The sequence below is a fragment of the Akebia trifoliata genome, chromosome 8, assembly GCF_017979445.1.
Source record: "Akebia trifoliata isolate Shusen 1 chromosome 8, ASM1797944v1, whole genome shotgun sequence".
Classification (NCBI taxonomy): Eukaryota; Viridiplantae; Streptophyta; class Magnoliopsida; order Ranunculales; family Lardizabalaceae; genus Akebia; species Akebia trifoliata.
In genome coordinates this window covers 1,151,394-1,168,645 of record NC_141382.1, presented here as the reverse complement: position 1 = coordinate 1,168,645, position 17,252 = coordinate 1,151,394, and the positions used below count along the sequence as shown (strand labels likewise).

Here is a 17,252-nt window from a genome sequence, read left to right as displayed (position 1 = left end):
CTTCCGAGTAAATCCTTGAGTAGGCCAACCATCAAGCTCTGATATGTGGTGCCAGTATTCTTCAAGCCGAACAGCATGACTCTGTAGCAGTAGAGTCCCTGCTCTGTGATGAATCTAAGCAAAAACCTCTCTAATCTTTTCTATTCTCTATAATATTCTAATCTGAGGTGTGGGCTTCACCTTTGGATTGCTTATTTGCTTCTAGGATTGTTAATGGATTAGGTCATGCTTGAAATTGGATCTTTTTCAATTCAATATCTTCATATCTGAATCAAGGATTTGGGTTTTGATAAAGATCCAATTTGATAATCTATCATATTGATTATGGATCCTCCCGATCCAACAAAATGTCAGAAATTAAGTAATAAGTTCTATTGTATATTTGATACAAATATATGAAGTTTATTTATATTTTGTATATCAAATTGGATTTAATCTTATTCATCATATGTGAATCTTAACATTGAGATCTGATAAAAATCCAATCCAATTTTGATTGGATCGGTTTCGGATCCGTTCTTATCCTTATCCTTTGACAACCTTAGTTGCTCTCAATCTCTTTCTTTCCACACTAAAATCAAAATCATATAATGTAACATAAAGAGAAGAATAATGCTGAAGTGACCTAAAGATTGGACCTCACATCACACACCTGACGTGAAAGTGTGTGGGAACCATAGATACTTTTCCTCGAGATACAAATGAAAAAGCATCTATAATTCCTATCCACTTTCATGTTAAGATGTGCGATATGAGGTCCAATCTTGAGGTCACTCCAACATGACTCTAAAGAGAAACCCTTTCCTTACTAAGATAGTGAGGAAAAAGGCCTTATTCCACCGTAAAAAATAAAAAAAATAAATAAAAACTTGGAAGCGTGCAAAACAAGACCTCGAGATTTGTTAAAAAATCTCGATGATATGTTTTACATATCTCAATGTCATTTTGACGGTGGATGAGACTTAGTAAAGTCTTTTTTTTTTTTTTTTCTCACTATCTTAGTAAGGATAGTTGGGCTCTAATATAAAGTCTTAAAGATTATATTATATGAAGAGAGATATTATATTATTGTTGAAAGAAGAAGATAAGAGGAGGTGGAGAAAGAGTAAGAAGAGATGAGTAGAGGGAGAACTCAACTTCTTCCCTCTACCAACCAAAGGATACTTTACTTGCCCCCACCAGCACCTAATGCACAGCCGGTGTAGCGTTACGTGATGCACACAACCAACCCAAATAATTCGTTACGCTAAGAATCTTCCCTCCTTAATCAACCAATCTCTATATACATCCACACTTACTATTTTTTGAGTGGGGGATCCTGTACTACAGGGAGTGGGAAAGTGGTGTACTTTACCTTTTGCACCATAAATATTTGACTCATGGTTGTCATATCTAAACAATTGTCTATAAAGTGATTTATAATTAATTAAATATTTTATTAAAAACAATGCTCATATTCAATGATTAGAAATCACCAATTACAACGATTCCTAATGTGTTACATGGACATAATGTGAAAAACGATTACATCAAGTTGGTTAAACGAAAAAAGAATAATGATAATCTAGATCTAACACACCCCCACATGCCATACTCAAAATACTCTCTAACGTGGCATGTGTAAGAAAACAAAAAAAGAATAATGATAATCTAGATCTAACACGCCCCCACGTGCCATACTCAAAATACTCTCTAATGTGGCATGTGTCAGAACCATAGATTTTCTTTCATTGACATACACAACTACACAGATTTATGGGGATGTGCAGTTGTGTATTCCAAGACATAATGTCTAAGATTCTAGAACATGCCACGTTAGGCGATTATTTTCATTATGCCACGTTGTGTGGTGTGGTGTGGTGGGGGCGGGGAAGTGACCTCAATTCACATTTTGTTGATGTGGAGATGTGTACAGAATCATAGATGCTTTTCATCGACATACATGAGAAAAGCATCTATGATTCTGTGAGCGCCCTTATGTTAGCAAAACGTGAAATGAGGCCAATCTTGAGGTCACTCCACCACGACTCTGGTTAAATACCAAATTGGATCTGGATTGCATGTGATTCAATCATTTGCCATCAATCAAATAATTTATAAGAATTTCTTAAAAAAATTCTACAACTCTCTAACAAAATATCTGAGACACTTTATAGATTTGTTTTACCATGTAAATTGAGAGATTTTTATTTTTCAAACTCTCCAAGACTCTTAAAGAGTAGTCCATAATATTCAACTATCCTCCAATCTTTCTAAATGATTTGGGCCCACTAACTGATGAATATCTAATTTGTCAAAGAAAAATGAAAACTTACGAGTTTTGATTAACATAATCCGAAATATGAGTCTGATTGGTAATTTTTACTATACGCCCTTCTGTCAAGGGATCTATGGGTTAATTCTAAGTTTGGAAAATGTTCCAATCCATGGTTACAAAGTATTAATCATGATTTGTACATGGAGGGAGCTTAATTAATCTTGATGATTATATATATTCAGCTTCGCTTTGGGCCAATGATGTTAACAATCAGTGTGAATCATGGTTTTAAAACTCGTTTTGACGTCTCGACTCGAATAAGTTTTCAGATACGTTTGAGTCGTCTTGTTAACAATGAGAAAAATGAATTATGATTTTAAATCTCATCCAATACGTTTAACTTGTCTATCTATCTCTTTGGTGGACGATACCAAAACGTATCGGACAAGTCGTCTCAGTCTCATACCAGATTTAAAATCATGGTGTGAAAATAAAATAAAAAATTCAGTGAGCTTCAGCGGCACTTGATCTGATTGATCAGATGGCTAGTACCCCACTAATTGACCCATAGATGTATACGTTATGTTTATTTAGGTAGTATAGCTTTTCTAAGAAAATGGTCACCCTACTATGCCAAAATTACTGGTCCAACCACCTACTTAAAATATATATTTATCAAAAGAATTATATATCCGATTTTGTATTTATTTACCATACACTTTTTCTGTTTTTAAAATTCATTCAAATGTAAAATCATAAATGAGATTGTATGATAAATACTTATTTTTGGTAAAAATTAATAAATATGAAACTAAAACATAACCATTTCCATAAATATTAAAAAATGTGCCTTATAAGATAATTTTGACAAAATACATAATCATTTTGATAGCTTTTTGGTGGGTTGAAAGTAGAAGTCAAGTTTAATGTTTGTTTAGACCCGAACTAGTTATTGGAGGGATGGAGTGATAGGCCATGTGATTATTGAAGCAAATTTGTTAAAGTCCTATAGGTTGGATATATTATTTGATTGATTCCTAAATGTTGATTTGATCATTTTTGGGTACTTAATTCTAAAAGTTAAAAATCACTAATCAAACTATTTTTTAGGGTCTAACATGATAAATATATCATGATGTACAGGATCCAATTAAATTATCCACGAGACATTTGAGCAAGATCGATCGTATTTATATGTTAAGGAACAAATTCACACCTTTGATGTGTTCATCTATTCATGCTTTGCGTTAAAGTTTTTACTCGAGGAGCTTGCATCAAATTTATTTTCAAGTAGAAGCAAATTAAGACAGACTAATTATAGAAGTAGTTAATTTAATTAACTGATTATAAATAAATTGTAGAGAAAAATATGCTTTAAACACGGTTTGGTAAATATTTGAGATACCCGTGTTTTTTAAACTAATGGCATTACCCTTAACTTCAGTCTACTTGGAAGGGCTAATAGAAAATGAACTTAAAGCCTTCATATGTCCCAACATTTATAATTTCAAGAGAAAATTATTTTTAGAGTTGTGCTAGAGTGACATCAAGTTGGAATCTCATATTGAACTTCTTGACGTGAAAGTGCATAGGAACCATGGATACTTTTTCACTTGTATCTCAATGAAAAGAATCTATGGTTCTCATACACTTTCACGTCAAGAAGTGTGATAAAAAGTTCTAGTCTGAGGTCACTTCAAGATTATTCTTATTTTTAATTTCGATCAAACCATTATCTTCAACGAAGAAAACCCATGAGTTTTTCACGTAAAATTCCATTGTTTTTTATTTCTCTAAAAATCCTATTTTGTTAAGGGAGTTTAAATGTTATAACATACAAGAGATAGTTTCTTTCTTTAAGTTCAAGATGATTGGTTTTGGAGGAAAGAATAAAGTGTTTTTTTTTTTTTTAAAACTTACAAAAGGGCTTTTAGATCATTTTCTATTAGTCTTCTTAGACTGAGGTCAAGAAACATATCATGAGTTTGAAAAATTAGGAGTACCTCCTGTATGTTTCAATAAAAATAAAAACATTAATAATAATAATTTTTAATTTTTTAAAAAATAAAATAAAACAAAAGAAGGGGAGCACCGCGAACTCCGTGCTTCCAGGCTTGCACTCCAATATTCTTAAAGAGAATCGTTGAGGAAAAGCAATGGGTTTGCTTCAAAGCCAAACGTCTCTCTCTCTTCAAGTCACTTAGTTGGCAAAGTGTGAGAAAGAGAGTGTGAAACGGACTTCAAATAAAACAATTTTGGCGAACTGTTAAGTCTATCAACCTCTAATTTTTGCCTATTTTCAGTTACTCTCTCTCTCTCTCTCTCTTTTCTTTAATTTTCCACCTATAAATGTTGTCATTATTAAACACCATATAAAACTTCCAATCCAAGGTTGGAAACGCAAAGAGGAATTAGTTTGGGAGACTAATTCATTGTTACTGTTTCCATGGGGCGGCTTTGATTTTGACTCCCCCCTACATATATATAACTCTTAACCTTCACCATATACAACTCTCCCCCCAACTTCTCCCTCTCTCTCTCTCTTCTCTTTGGGGTTCATAGTATGGAGATAGTAGAGGAGGTCATCATGGGTTCTAATGACCATCTTCATGTCGTCAAGGGCAAGCGTACCAAGCGCCAACGACCATCGTCACCGTCCCCGTTTGCCCTTCCCATGATTACAACCTCATCAAGTGGGGAGGGAGATGTTGATGTCGATGATAATGGTAGTAGTGGTGATGATTATCATAGATTTCGATATCCAACTACCTCGGCTGATGAATTCATCGATACGACTGAAGAAGAGGAGGATTTGGCCAATTGTCTAATTTTATTGGCTCAAGGGTACAACAACCATCACGGGTCAAAGCAAATCGAAGAAATTGGTGGGTTGGAGAAGTTTAGTAACCGAAAATTCATCTCGGGAACATCAACTAATACTACTAACAAGTCGGGATTTTATGTTTATGAGTGTAAGACGTGTAACCGATGTTTCCCATCATTCCAAGCATTAGGCGGGCATAGAGCGAGTCACAAGAAGCCTAAGGTTATTGTTGATGAGAAGAAGGCGTTGATGTTGTTCGAGGACGATAGTCATCAATTGAAATACAATAGCCTATCATCTCTTAATAACAAGTCTAAGATCCATGAGTGTTCTATATGTGGCTCCGAATTCTCATCAGGCCAAGCCTTAGGGGGTCACATGAGACGGCATAGAGCTACCACGGCCACAACCACCACCACACCCGCAATCGTGCACACAATTACGAAAGAGTCTCAAGAGACCAAGAAACCAAGAATCGTTCTTTCATTGGATCTCAATCTTCCGGCTACGGATCATGATGATCGAGACTCGAAATTCAGCTTCACTTCGAAACAACAATCTCTAGTCTTCTCCCCTTCTCCTTTGGTAGATTGCCATTATTAAGAAGGAAAGCGAATTGAGCTCAAGATCAGATCAATGTGAATTATTATCTTCATTGTTGTTATTATTCATTATAATTATCAATTCTTTTGATTCTTTTTCAATATTTTGATCATCTAGTTGAATTTTTTGGGCAAGTGGTTCATGTTTTGGTGGTGTTTGATTCATAAAAAAAGTGGGTGCGTGAGTGATGGGAGCATCTTTTCTTTCTTGGGTTCTTTTTAAATGTATGTGTGAGTGTGTGTGTGGTGTGTGTGTGTGTGTGTGTGTGTGTGAGAGAGAGAGAGAGAGAGAGAGAACTGAGAAGGGATGTGTGTGTGCAAAGAAAGGGCATGGGTTTTCCAATTTCCACCACCAAAATTCGTGGATTAGGATCCATGGTTTCGTGTACAAGAAAGCTAAGCTCTATCAGCCTCTCTTTCTCCCTTTGTTTCATTAAATGACAAAGAATATATAAAAGGATAGAAATTAAGCTGAGTAGGGCAACTACCTGTCCCCATGCGTATCCTTCTATTTTCTTTTTTATTTATAGACGGAAAATTATGGTCTCAAACGTCATCAAACAATCAGTTGAATTAGGGGAAATTTTCCTAGAGATTCCCAACGAAAACCCACCCATGAAACCTATAGTACTGATCTATGTTGTTTTACTGACCTTAATGAAATTTGTAATTTTTTTTTTCTCCCATATCTGTTATTTTCACAAATTATGGCATTATTGATTCAATATCAAATACTGGTCACATCCCTACTTCTGTAGTTTAAAGCAATTTACGAGTAATTCAACTTCTCGAAAATGTCCGGCTGTAGGTTCATTGAGACAAATTTTCTTTGTCGCTTGCTCTACGAGTGGAGATTTCTCCATCACCGCCCAAGGATTTTTCTGATGAAGCTATGAATAATGTATTACTGTGCGATTTTTGTGAATTCGTTATTCGGTTCATTCCATGCATGAATTTTGTTTGTTAGATTTCATTAGTTTGTGAATTTGTCAAATAAACTACACTATTAAATCGAACATTTTTCTATTTATACACTCGTACCCATGAATTATTCAAGAATTTATTAATTCATGGAAGGTCCAACCTAATTTGAAAATTAAAGAAATTTGAAATTCAACATTAAATCCAAAGAATATACAACAAATCCATCAAGCCCACCATGTCCTTGCTAGTAGCCGCTAGCCTAACCATGATATCGATACTATCCAGCCCAGGAGAATGGTAGCTACAAAATTTACCAAAAAATCGGAGCTTACCCTTCTTGTAGGACACCTGTCACATGTAAACATTTTCATAAATAATCAATTATAAGATACAATACATATAAGAGTAAGTCCAACCTTATTAACTTAATAAGATTTCAAATCTTATTAGGGGTTGTTGAGCTCACCTTGTGGCATCCAAAAGCATGATCGAATGCCACAAGGATGTAGAGGATAAAATTCTATGAAACTTACAAATAAAAAATAAAAAATAAAAAATGTCATTTTTTATCGTTAAATTTTAATTTTACATTTAGGAATTCAATAGTCGTCCATTTTCAAAACCTTGGATCAAATCTTATTTCTTTTTATTTTTTGGATTTGAGTTTAATTTTCCATGAAATCTAAAAGGTTGTAGTGTTAGATTGCCAATTTAATATATCAGTTGAGCTCAATGACCACACCCCAAGATGTGTATTAAGAAAAAAGTCGGTTCAGCAATAGAAGTTCTCAATATAAAAGTGTAACCGAAGTAAAACTAGATTAACAATTATTTAATATTTATTTTGATAAGTTATACATCACCATGAAGGCTGTGGAGGATGTGGCGGTAGAGGAGTTGGTGCAGGAGCATTAGGATCAAATTTTCCTGTAATTAAACAACCAATCAAAACTAATCACACTAACTCAAAAAAAAAAAAAAACTACTATTGCCACACCAATCCTATGTAAATCATCAAAGAATTGTACACAGTGGTGTGGCGTTAACAAAAGGTGGTGTGGCAATAGTAACTGATGAAGATAATTAAACAGGGAGTACCACAAAGGAGAAGATTGTCGGGAGGAGGGCGCTCCTTTTGAGGGTCGGGATCAGAGTCATAAACCCTTATATAGAGTTCTTGGCCAAGATACCAGTTCTCCATTCGTTGGGATCTCAAGTTCCACATACCTGGGTTATCGAGATACGCGTATACTGCACTCCATCCACCTGGGTACACCTGTTTATAATTAAGTTCATTAAATAAAATTGGTTTAGTTTGTGAGTGTTATCTTTTTATGAAAAAAAAATTATACATATTTTTTAATAAATGTAAAATTAGTCATTTTAAAAGGAAATTTTGTAACTCTAGCAAAAATTATTCATATAGGCAGTTAATTTAGTAAAAAAAAAATATGTTCAACTCAATTTTTTTATATTATATACCCTTGTGATTGTTTTAATTGTTACTTGTCAAAAAAATTTTAAAAAATAAAATTATTTATAATAAAAAATAAAAATAAATTATAATCTAAAAGTTTTATTCAATGTGGAATTTGATCAACAATACTTATCATTCACGAGTTAATTATAATAGTATATATATAACAAAAAAAAAAATTCAATTAATAACATGGAGAATTTAATGTTTTGAACAAAATATTTAGTAAATAATAAATTATATGCAACAACAAGAACTCATAATTTTGAAGATTCTTCATTCTAAGTGAATGTGGATGCTAAATGTCTCTCCTCTATATATGAGTATAAAATGAGAGAGTTCCAAGTAGACCTGTACAGTGGATCGAACAACTGGATCAAAAAGATTGTAACTCGAGCGAGAAGTTGTACTCCATTCTCCCTCACCAAACCTACACGTCAATTAGGACTAGAAAATTTAGTTACTTAAAGAGCTTGGGGATCCGATGGATGTATGTGATAATGAAAATTTCTTTACCCGACGACGTAAAACCCAAATCCATCAAGATGCCAAGCATCCATATCATCTAAATCATTCTTAAAAACAATCTCAATCCACCCCTTATGGATTCCAGTGGCAACAAAAGTTCCATAAACAGGAACATTAGTGGTGGAGTTGATGGGGAAGGCATCAAGCTGATATACACCTGAACCATTATCAAAGTGATCTGCAAGTTTCAATGGGGTATCTGGTGTGAGGTAAGACACATTGTTTACGGTGTACCGAGGATCACCATTGATCTCAATTGTCGAACCATGGAGGATGAACGTCTGCGATAGTGTCACGTTCGTTACGTTAAATGTGCCTTGTGGGTTGGGCCTAGCTGCTCCTGCTGTCATGTTCCACCTAAGATTATTAAATGGGACTATATTAGACCAGATATTGACTATGAGATAAGTTTAGGGCTTTTCTTTTATCTTCTATATAATTCCTCCTAAGATTATTTAATTAATTCAATTACTAAAAAAATATATTCCTTTTATTGTCTATAGAAGCATTAAGAGTTGGAATTGGGATTGGATTGGCCGATTCCAACCTAATTCAACAGAGAAATATGATTTGTTTAGTTAACCCCAAATCCTTGAGACAAGGCTTTGTTGTTGCTGTATTTTATATCATTACATACATTAAAGTTCTTTAAAATAAAATTAAAAAAAATATAAACACAGGGGAAAAAAAAAAGCCACTCCATACCATCAAGTCAACTCAATCGATTAAGCTTGAAAGAGAACTTAGTCATGGAAGAAACTTAATCGAGTTATTCACCTCTACATAATAATTTTATGGAGAACAATAATTAATTTTTTTTTATTTTTTATGATTAGGTATCCCAATAGACAACAGACCAGGCTTGTATCTTGATTTTACCCAATTCATAGACCATGGTCTTGTCCAAGGACTAGTTCCAAGGCATGTAAGTGAAGGTGTCCCCTCTCAGGTGACCCCTGAGGAATTAATGCTCATATTGGGTATTAACCTCACAACCTACAGGCATTAACTGTTTATCGGTCCGAAATTGCCATTAAGCCAACTCCTAGGACTAAAAAGAGATATTAAAATATTAAAGTAATTTTTAAATATCCATATGCTCAAGCCAAGTCCAATTTTTGAGTTTTAAAATAATGTTTTTTGATTTTCGGGGGCATGGGTAATTGAATGAGAAAATCATTATTAGGAGGTAAGAAAATCATTTTCTCATGGATGGTATGGGAGTAGAAAATTAATTTGAACAACCAAATGCCTAAACTCGCATTTTCTACGAAACTTATTTTCGCAGCCATTTTTCATGAGCAATCAAACAGACTCTTAAGATCGTATGTACCTGATCGATTTAGCTTGATTTATGGAGAACTGTTGATCCTTTGGATCGGGTCCACTTGGAATAGGTCCATGAGTAGAAGTGGTAGAGTTCGCGTAGTGTAGCGTTCCCATACACAACAGATCGAGGTTATTAACTTGTGTGCCAGTTGCCACGATGTAATAATCCGCATCGGGTTGATCGGCTGTGACAAGAACCGAGTAGGATTGGCCCACGTGCACATCCAATGAATCTAACATTATTTGATTGGTGTAGGATCCTTCAGTTTCTACCAACACCATTCGATGGTTCTGAATCCTGAAGTTGAAGCTCACTACCGTCCCCACATTAGATATCCTGAATAAATATGTTTTCCCTGCATAATATAAAATCAAAGACGTAGATGTAAGATTCATTTGGATATATAGTGTTCCTAGGCCCCGTTTAGTTATAAAATCCAGTCGGGCCTCGGGAGATCCGATAAGTTATGCTAAAGTTTTATTTATAATTATTGTAGATACATTTATAATTAATACATAAAAATTTGTGGGCCGAATCGAATCATAACTAGGCATGAATACATGTGGGCCGAGCTAGACTTTTATTGGATTTTATCAAAGTTCAAACAATTGAGGTGATCAATTACGATGCTAGACGTATTTGAATCACAGCCATGAAAACTAAAATCAGAATCATACCTTTTGTAACATTAAACGACTCGACGTTGGAGGAGGGATCAAAAGGAGCTTTGCCATTCAGAAGTAGAGTAGTAGGTGGAAAATCAAAAAGATCCTTACTGCTCAAAAAACTCCTAATTTCCTGATACATAAAAACACATCCCATAAATTAAGTTCAAAGAGAAGCAAATCTTGAAAAAAAAGATTTTCTTCTTATTAACTCAGAAATGTATTAACAAGTAACAATGTTCCCAACATGTTCTCAAAATGGATCCCACTTAGTGATAAATTTGGGGGTTCAACAGAAAATCAATTAACAATGAGTGAAGAGGCCCAGGAGCTTATAAAGAGAGAGACAAGGCAATGAGTGTCTGATAGGGAACAAAAGTCTACAATCCCGAGAGGACAAAAAAATAAAATAATGGGTCCATTTGATACTTTCTTGCCGAACCCATTTAGACTCAATTGGTAACAAATTGCCAAGTGGGTTCATTTTTTCTCGGTAACCTCGTACCAATTGGGGTGCATTTTGAGAAAGGCAAGAAGGGAAGTGATTGTGAGCCTTAAATGAGCAAAAGCAACCCAAACTAACAAATTAAAATAGAGTCAGTTTATCCAAGAGGTTGAAGAATGGGCTTTTGGAGGGGTAGGGGAGGGGGATCTCTCACCGAAGACTGAAGTCAAGGAGTGTATCCATCAATTTTGAAATAGTTGAGTTGAGAAATATTACCTTATAAGAGAAATCAGACCAATCACCCATGAGAAGGTCAAACTCGGCCTCAGGATTGACATAGGGGACAGTAATGACACTACGGTGATTGACTCGAATGGGCCCAAATCCTCCAGCGGCCTTGTGGAAGTTAAGTGTGGGGAAGTAAGAGAAGGTACCTATTTGGTCCTTGGTTTGGAACACGTATGTCCAATTCTTACCAGGTTGGATTGGGCAGTTTGTACCTGACACTCCATCTTGCCAAGAGTTAAGTCTTTGTTGAATCCCATTCCTACACCCCATACAACACACATTATATATAATAATAAATAATGATAGATTCTATTTGCACACCAAATGTAACTAACAACACACCAGTCCAATCCTTTTGTAATTAAATGATTGTCTACATATAAATAAAATTGGTGTGTTATAAGTAAAAAAAAAAAAAAACTGTGTGTTAATAGAAGCTCTCAATGAGAATTATTCATGTACTGAGGGTATTTATGTAATCAAGTCCAAATATAAATTCATAACTTGGATCTAGGATTTTGTGTGGTTGAGAGAAAATATATTTTAGTAGAGAGTGATTTAAAAGGAAAAATCCCTTTGTTATTCTTTACTTGTGATAGTAAAGAGATCGATTACCTTCGAGGATATATAATCCTTAAAAGGCCATGAAATTTTTAAATATTTGTGTCTATGCTTTCTAGTTTATTCTACATTGTGTGCTTGTTATTTTACAACAAATCCATCCGAGGATCGTAACACTTTGTTGGAGTTGTGCGGTTCATACCCAATAGACAATATTGCGTCTCAACTCAACTTGTGCATTGGGTTGAGTAGTGAACATAAATTTCACTTAGGCACAAACCCTAATTACTAAAATATGGACATACACCCCGATAATAATCGGGTTCGTATAGGTCAGATGAGCCGGTTAAGAGAATAACACTTTCTTAGTGGTGTGAAATTGGAGAATATTTTTCCGTTGAGATGATTTTCCTATGAAAATGCATTTTCCTTATTTTCCAACTTCATACCATGTCATGAGGAACGGTTCGTCCAAATTGTTGAAAATGTTCACGTGGATATTATCGTTGGTGGTTGCGTTGATGAGTGGCCCGGGGAACATCCCATTAATGGTGATAACCTGTTCACAACCATCAAATATTCTCTCTAATATAAGTTCATATTCATCTGTATTTTAAAAATAGATGACAAACACAATAGGATCGAAGAGTTTAATGGATCAGATTCAATTAGCCCAACATGGGTCTTGGATCTGAAATGGTCTAATAATGGGCTCGATTAGAAGTAAACATCCATACTGGTTGAGAGCTGTGAACTGGGCTGATATTTGAAGTACTAAAGGATACATCCCATTCCAAGAAGATATCAATTGCTCCGGCTTTCGAGGTGAGAATCATAATCATCGACACGAACACGATGAGCCATCGAAGACCTCCAATGAAACCCATGGAGTCTATGATGGTCCCTTGTCTCTGATTGTTTATATAGATGTGTGTACTTAGTAGATGTAACCTTGTTGAAGATTCTATTAATTAAGGTGTTGTAGTTCCTTAAGAAGTGAGGGTGAAAGAAAAATAAATAAAAAAACAAGAAAGCGGATGAAACCAACGTACGTTGTCTATTGCATATGGAAGAAAAACAAGCTGTTATATCATTGTCATCGATAGTTAATAATTCACGTCGGGGTACAATAGAATAAACCATGTTCTATTAGAGATTAATTAATTAATTATAATAATATTACACCTTATTGGATGCATTTTTTTAACTTTAAAAACTAGGCTGACCTGTCTTAAACTAGGTGAATCAACTCCATGGAATGTTGCCAATCATTTGGTGAATCTCATCTTATAATGATCGATAAAATCGTAGCCAATGAAACTGATTGAGTACTCATTTAGTTTTAGGGCACATAATGGGCCTATGTATCCAAAATCATAGCTGGAAATCGGTAATCAAGCTGATTTCAATGTGTGTTGGTCCACCAAGGAATGGGCCAAACATTCTGGGATTAGTGGGCCTGGAAGATTGTTCCAGGTTGATCAATCACTGATTAAATATTTTTCTGACTAAAATTTTACATTGCTAAGGTAATATAAACATACCCTCTAGGTTTTGGTAAATATTGAATGTACCCTTAGGTTTCAAACCGAAGACACACCCGTTGAACTTGTTCTTCCATGAAATACTGGACAAAAAAGACAGAAATACCCTCTTCTTCCACCTCTTCAATCTACTTATATTTTACTTTTCGAAGCTAAACAAAGCTACAAATGGTTTAAAAAACAACCCAACAAAGATAATTCTCAGTCGATGCCCACTATAAGAAAATAAAATATAACTAGGATTTGGAATTTAATCAAAAGATCGATGGCTCTGATAGCATAAATAAGAATAGAACTCTATTGAATTATTGAATTGAAATACGATGACCCCTAAAAGAGTTTGTTTAGAAAACAAAGAACATTCCTAAATGAAATTAAGCTCTAGTTAAGAAAATATAATATAATAATTTGTTCATAATCTTTGACATTACACCTTATTACAATGCACCATTACTAAAACTATTAACACAAATAAAATTATGCCCGTGTGCTCTTTGTTTTCAAAGCCACTCCACATGAAGAAATGATGCTTGCACATATAACTCATTACATGAGCTTTCTGGCCCACGTGCAGAGCCTCCTCTCCAATGCGTCGACATCATATCCTGGTTGCACTTTCACCTGAAACCAATTTTAACTTGTTTAAATGATAAATTATCTTACTCGAAAGCATAAAATTTGTAAAAGTAATTTACAATGTCTGAGATAGAAATATATTTACTGACTTCTTAGGAATCAGTATTGGTGTTCAGGAAACATGTATTTTCCATAGATATTCCTTAAAAAATATCATTTATTTTATCTTTCCATGAAATAGTAACGATTTTATGACTATTATTAGGACTGTCCATATCAATGGGCCCTATTTGGACCTAGTTTGTACAATATTCTAAGCCTGATTAGGTATTGGTCAGGGAAAATTAGATGGGCCGGGTTTGGAATAAGATTATGAGACTCGATTGTTATCGGGCTGTACCCACTGAGTCCAAATAATTGTGCAAAAGTATTTTGGCAAATTTCATAAAATCTTCTTTTTTTGTTATGGGTAAGCTGGGTTTGTAGTAGAAGCCTATGGGCCTAACTCATCCCCTCAAAACCAATTTGTAATGTGAGGATTACCTTTGATTTATACATAACCCAAGGTCATAACATGCAGGCGATGTGGGACTATCGTTCACACTCCCCCTCACATGTAACATGTCTCCTACTCCCTATAGCTATCCGCTCTGAAACTATGTAGAAGCCCACGGGCCTAACTCATCCTCACAAAACCAGCTTATAAGGTGAGGATTGCATTAGGTTTATATATAGTCCAAGGTCATGATACCTGGGTGATGTTGGACTATCGCTCACAAGCTTGAACTCACAATCTCAAAGTTGCTTTGCAATGTGTCAAACTAACTAACCTATGAGTATTAATGGGCGTTGGTATATCCCATTTATAGTTATGTATATTAAATATTAGTGTCTTAAAAAGAGAAATAATATGGAGGCTTACATGAATAGTATGAGCCACTTTGGTATCAGTTCTATGTTGGTTCTCAAACACTATATCAAGCTTTTCTTCCTCAAGAAGATGAAAGAGAGTTGAAGTTAAGGAAGCATGTTTTAGAACAATAGTGCTGATGAAAATCGAACCATCCATCTTCATAATCTTGATAGATGGCACAAATCCATTTGATCTCTCTTTCCCTTCCTCACTCTCCTCCTCCTCCTCCTCCACCGTAGTCTTGTCGCTTTTGATGTCATCTTCTTCAACATTCTCTATTTGTCCTTCTTCTTCTACTTTTTTTTCTTCGCTCTTTAGAAGCTTTTCCTCATCAGACCCATCTTTAAATTTTTGTAACTGTTCCACGAAATCCATATTAAATTTTATTGGATCGATTATGGTGAATGAGATGTTCTACATTATTATCACTGTCTGTCGTCACAATAAAGATTTGGACCGAGGTCCTTATTTGGGTCACATGGATTGTTACAGTTAGAGTTCATTTTCTGGATTAATTAGGTGCCAAAAATAACTAATAAATAAACAATCTTTTTTTCCCCCTTTTTTTTCAAAGCTTTGAAAACAGATGGCCAATAAACTCCCTTATTTAAATCCAAATTCTAAGGTAAAAATTATATTTACATCTTTTTTAAATTATCTTCTTAGAATACTTAAATTGTGTCCTTTACATGGACCACCCATTTATAGATGCCATATAGATAGGGAGTCCATGTTATCCTTTAATAAAGAGTCGTGATAAATGCACTTGGTCTTGGTACGTGGCAAAGGTATAAAACCATAGATTGTGTTCATAGAGACACATAGGAAAAAGATGTGTGGTTCTGTGCCCTTGCCACGTTAGCCACGTACCCAACTACGTACCAAGACCGCGTGCATTCATTATTATTTTTTAATAAAACAACAACAACATATTGATTTGGATTCAATATCCAATGACCAAAATACCCCTTACATTTTTAATAAAGTCTACTTATTTTTATTTGATTGCAGGTACCCAAACCCACCCAGCTAGCAAAGGTAAGGCAACTTATGCGCCCTTAATAAAACAACAACAAATTGGTTTGGATTCAATATCCAATGACCAAAATACCCTTTACTTTTTTAATAAAGTCAACTTATTTTTATTTGATGGCAGGTACCCAAACCCACCCAACCAGCAAAGGCGAGGCAATTTATACTATAAGAGGTAAGTTGTCTCGCCTTTAATAAGACGACGACGACGACAACAACAACAACAACAAATTGGTTTGGATTCAATATCCAATGATCAAAATACCCCTTACTTTTTTAATAAAATCAACTTTTTTTTATTTGATGACAGGTACCCAAACCCACCCGACTCCCCACCCCACCACCACATATGTTAGGTAAGCCAAGATAAGTCCTTGTGGATGACCAACAAGAGGGCATGCACTAAAAATCTCTCCCTTTTTTTAGGGAGGCCCTGACCATTATCTCTAACACTCGTTGGTTAAATAAAATAAATACAACTTTAACAAAAGATGAAATTACCCTTATTTTAATCACTAAAAGACAATACAACTAATAATAGGATATTATTATTGGAAAAGAAAAATATTAGCATTGAACGCTGACTTTCCCCATATATACATAAAAGTATACAAGGAGCCAATTCACTAAATTGGTTAAAGTCTACTGACCACTAACTCAATTTTACACGCATTCACCTAATAATTACTAACCACTAACTTAATTTATATGTATGTGTATGTATGTGTTGTGTACCTGAGAAGGTTGAGGAGGAATGAGAGATCGTAGCCTAGAATAAATAAGGTACTCTCTAAGACGAGGAACGATGAGATGTTGAGGGACCTTCTTTAGTATCATAACACCTTTGAGGTTGATGACATTGGCTCCTCTTGATGATGAGCTTGAAACACTAACTTTCTTCTTGTCTTTCATCTTAATTTCTCTCTAGCCTTCTTATTTCTATGAGACTAGTGAGATATTATTGAAAGAGTGAAACAAATAACATGCGAGTATGTTGTGGATTGGAAGGAAAGAAGTTGACAAAATTTAAAGTGGAGAGAAGGAGATTTTATAAAGAAAGGATATGAGATAGAGACAAAATTAATAAAGTCGATCCACGAGGATCTCGAGGGTTAGGTGTAAGTGTGATTTATGGATGGAAGAAAAGATATTAATTGTCCTTCGGATTGTTGCCTTTAGAAAGAAAGAAAGAGAGAAAGAAAATACAAAGAAGAGAAATTAAAATTCTTTCCATACTTTGGTTGGGTCTCCTTGGGAATCTCATGTGGCGTGAAACACAAAACGCA

At 34.7% G+C, this 17,252-nt stretch overlaps 2 protein-coding genes and 1 pseudogene across 2 annotated transcripts; 1 reads left to right on the top strand and 2 right to left on the bottom strand.

Moving 5' to 3' along the window:
* The first annotated feature begins 4,621 nt into the window (after positions 1 to 4,621).
* LOC147395308 (zinc finger protein ZAT5 pseudogene) lies at positions 4,622 to 5,785 on the top strand (annotated as a pseudogene).
* Positions 5,786 to 7,466: 1,681 nt separating this feature from the next.
* Positions 7,467 to 12,788, bottom strand: LOC147395307 (monocopper oxidase-like protein SKU5). Its single transcript, XM_086452368.1, has 9 exons — positions 12,639 to 12,788; positions 12,351 to 12,460; positions 11,329 to 11,599; positions 10,620 to 10,740; positions 9,946 to 10,297; positions 8,601 to 8,969; positions 8,436 to 8,514; positions 7,706 to 7,883; positions 7,467 to 7,534 (listed from the first exon to the last, which is right to left on the bottom strand). Exons 1-9 carry the CDS (start codon positions 12,786 to 12,788, stop codon positions 7,467 to 7,469), a joined length of 1,698 nt encoding a protein of 565 aa, XP_086308494.1.
* Positions 12,789 to 13,670: 882 nt separating this feature from the next.
* LOC147395306 (uncharacterized) lies at positions 13,671 to 16,996 on the bottom strand. The gene is made up of 3 exons (XM_086452145.1): positions 16,702 to 16,996; positions 14,944 to 15,291; positions 13,671 to 14,066 (listed from the first exon to the last, which is right to left on the bottom strand). The coding sequence occupies exons 1-3, from the start codon at positions 16,876 to 16,878 to the stop codon at positions 13,992 to 13,994; spliced, it is 600 nt and encodes a 199-aa protein (XP_086308271.1). The 5' UTR covers positions 16,879 to 16,996; the 3' UTR covers positions 13,671 to 13,991.
* Positions 16,997 to 17,252: the final 256 nt, after the last annotated feature.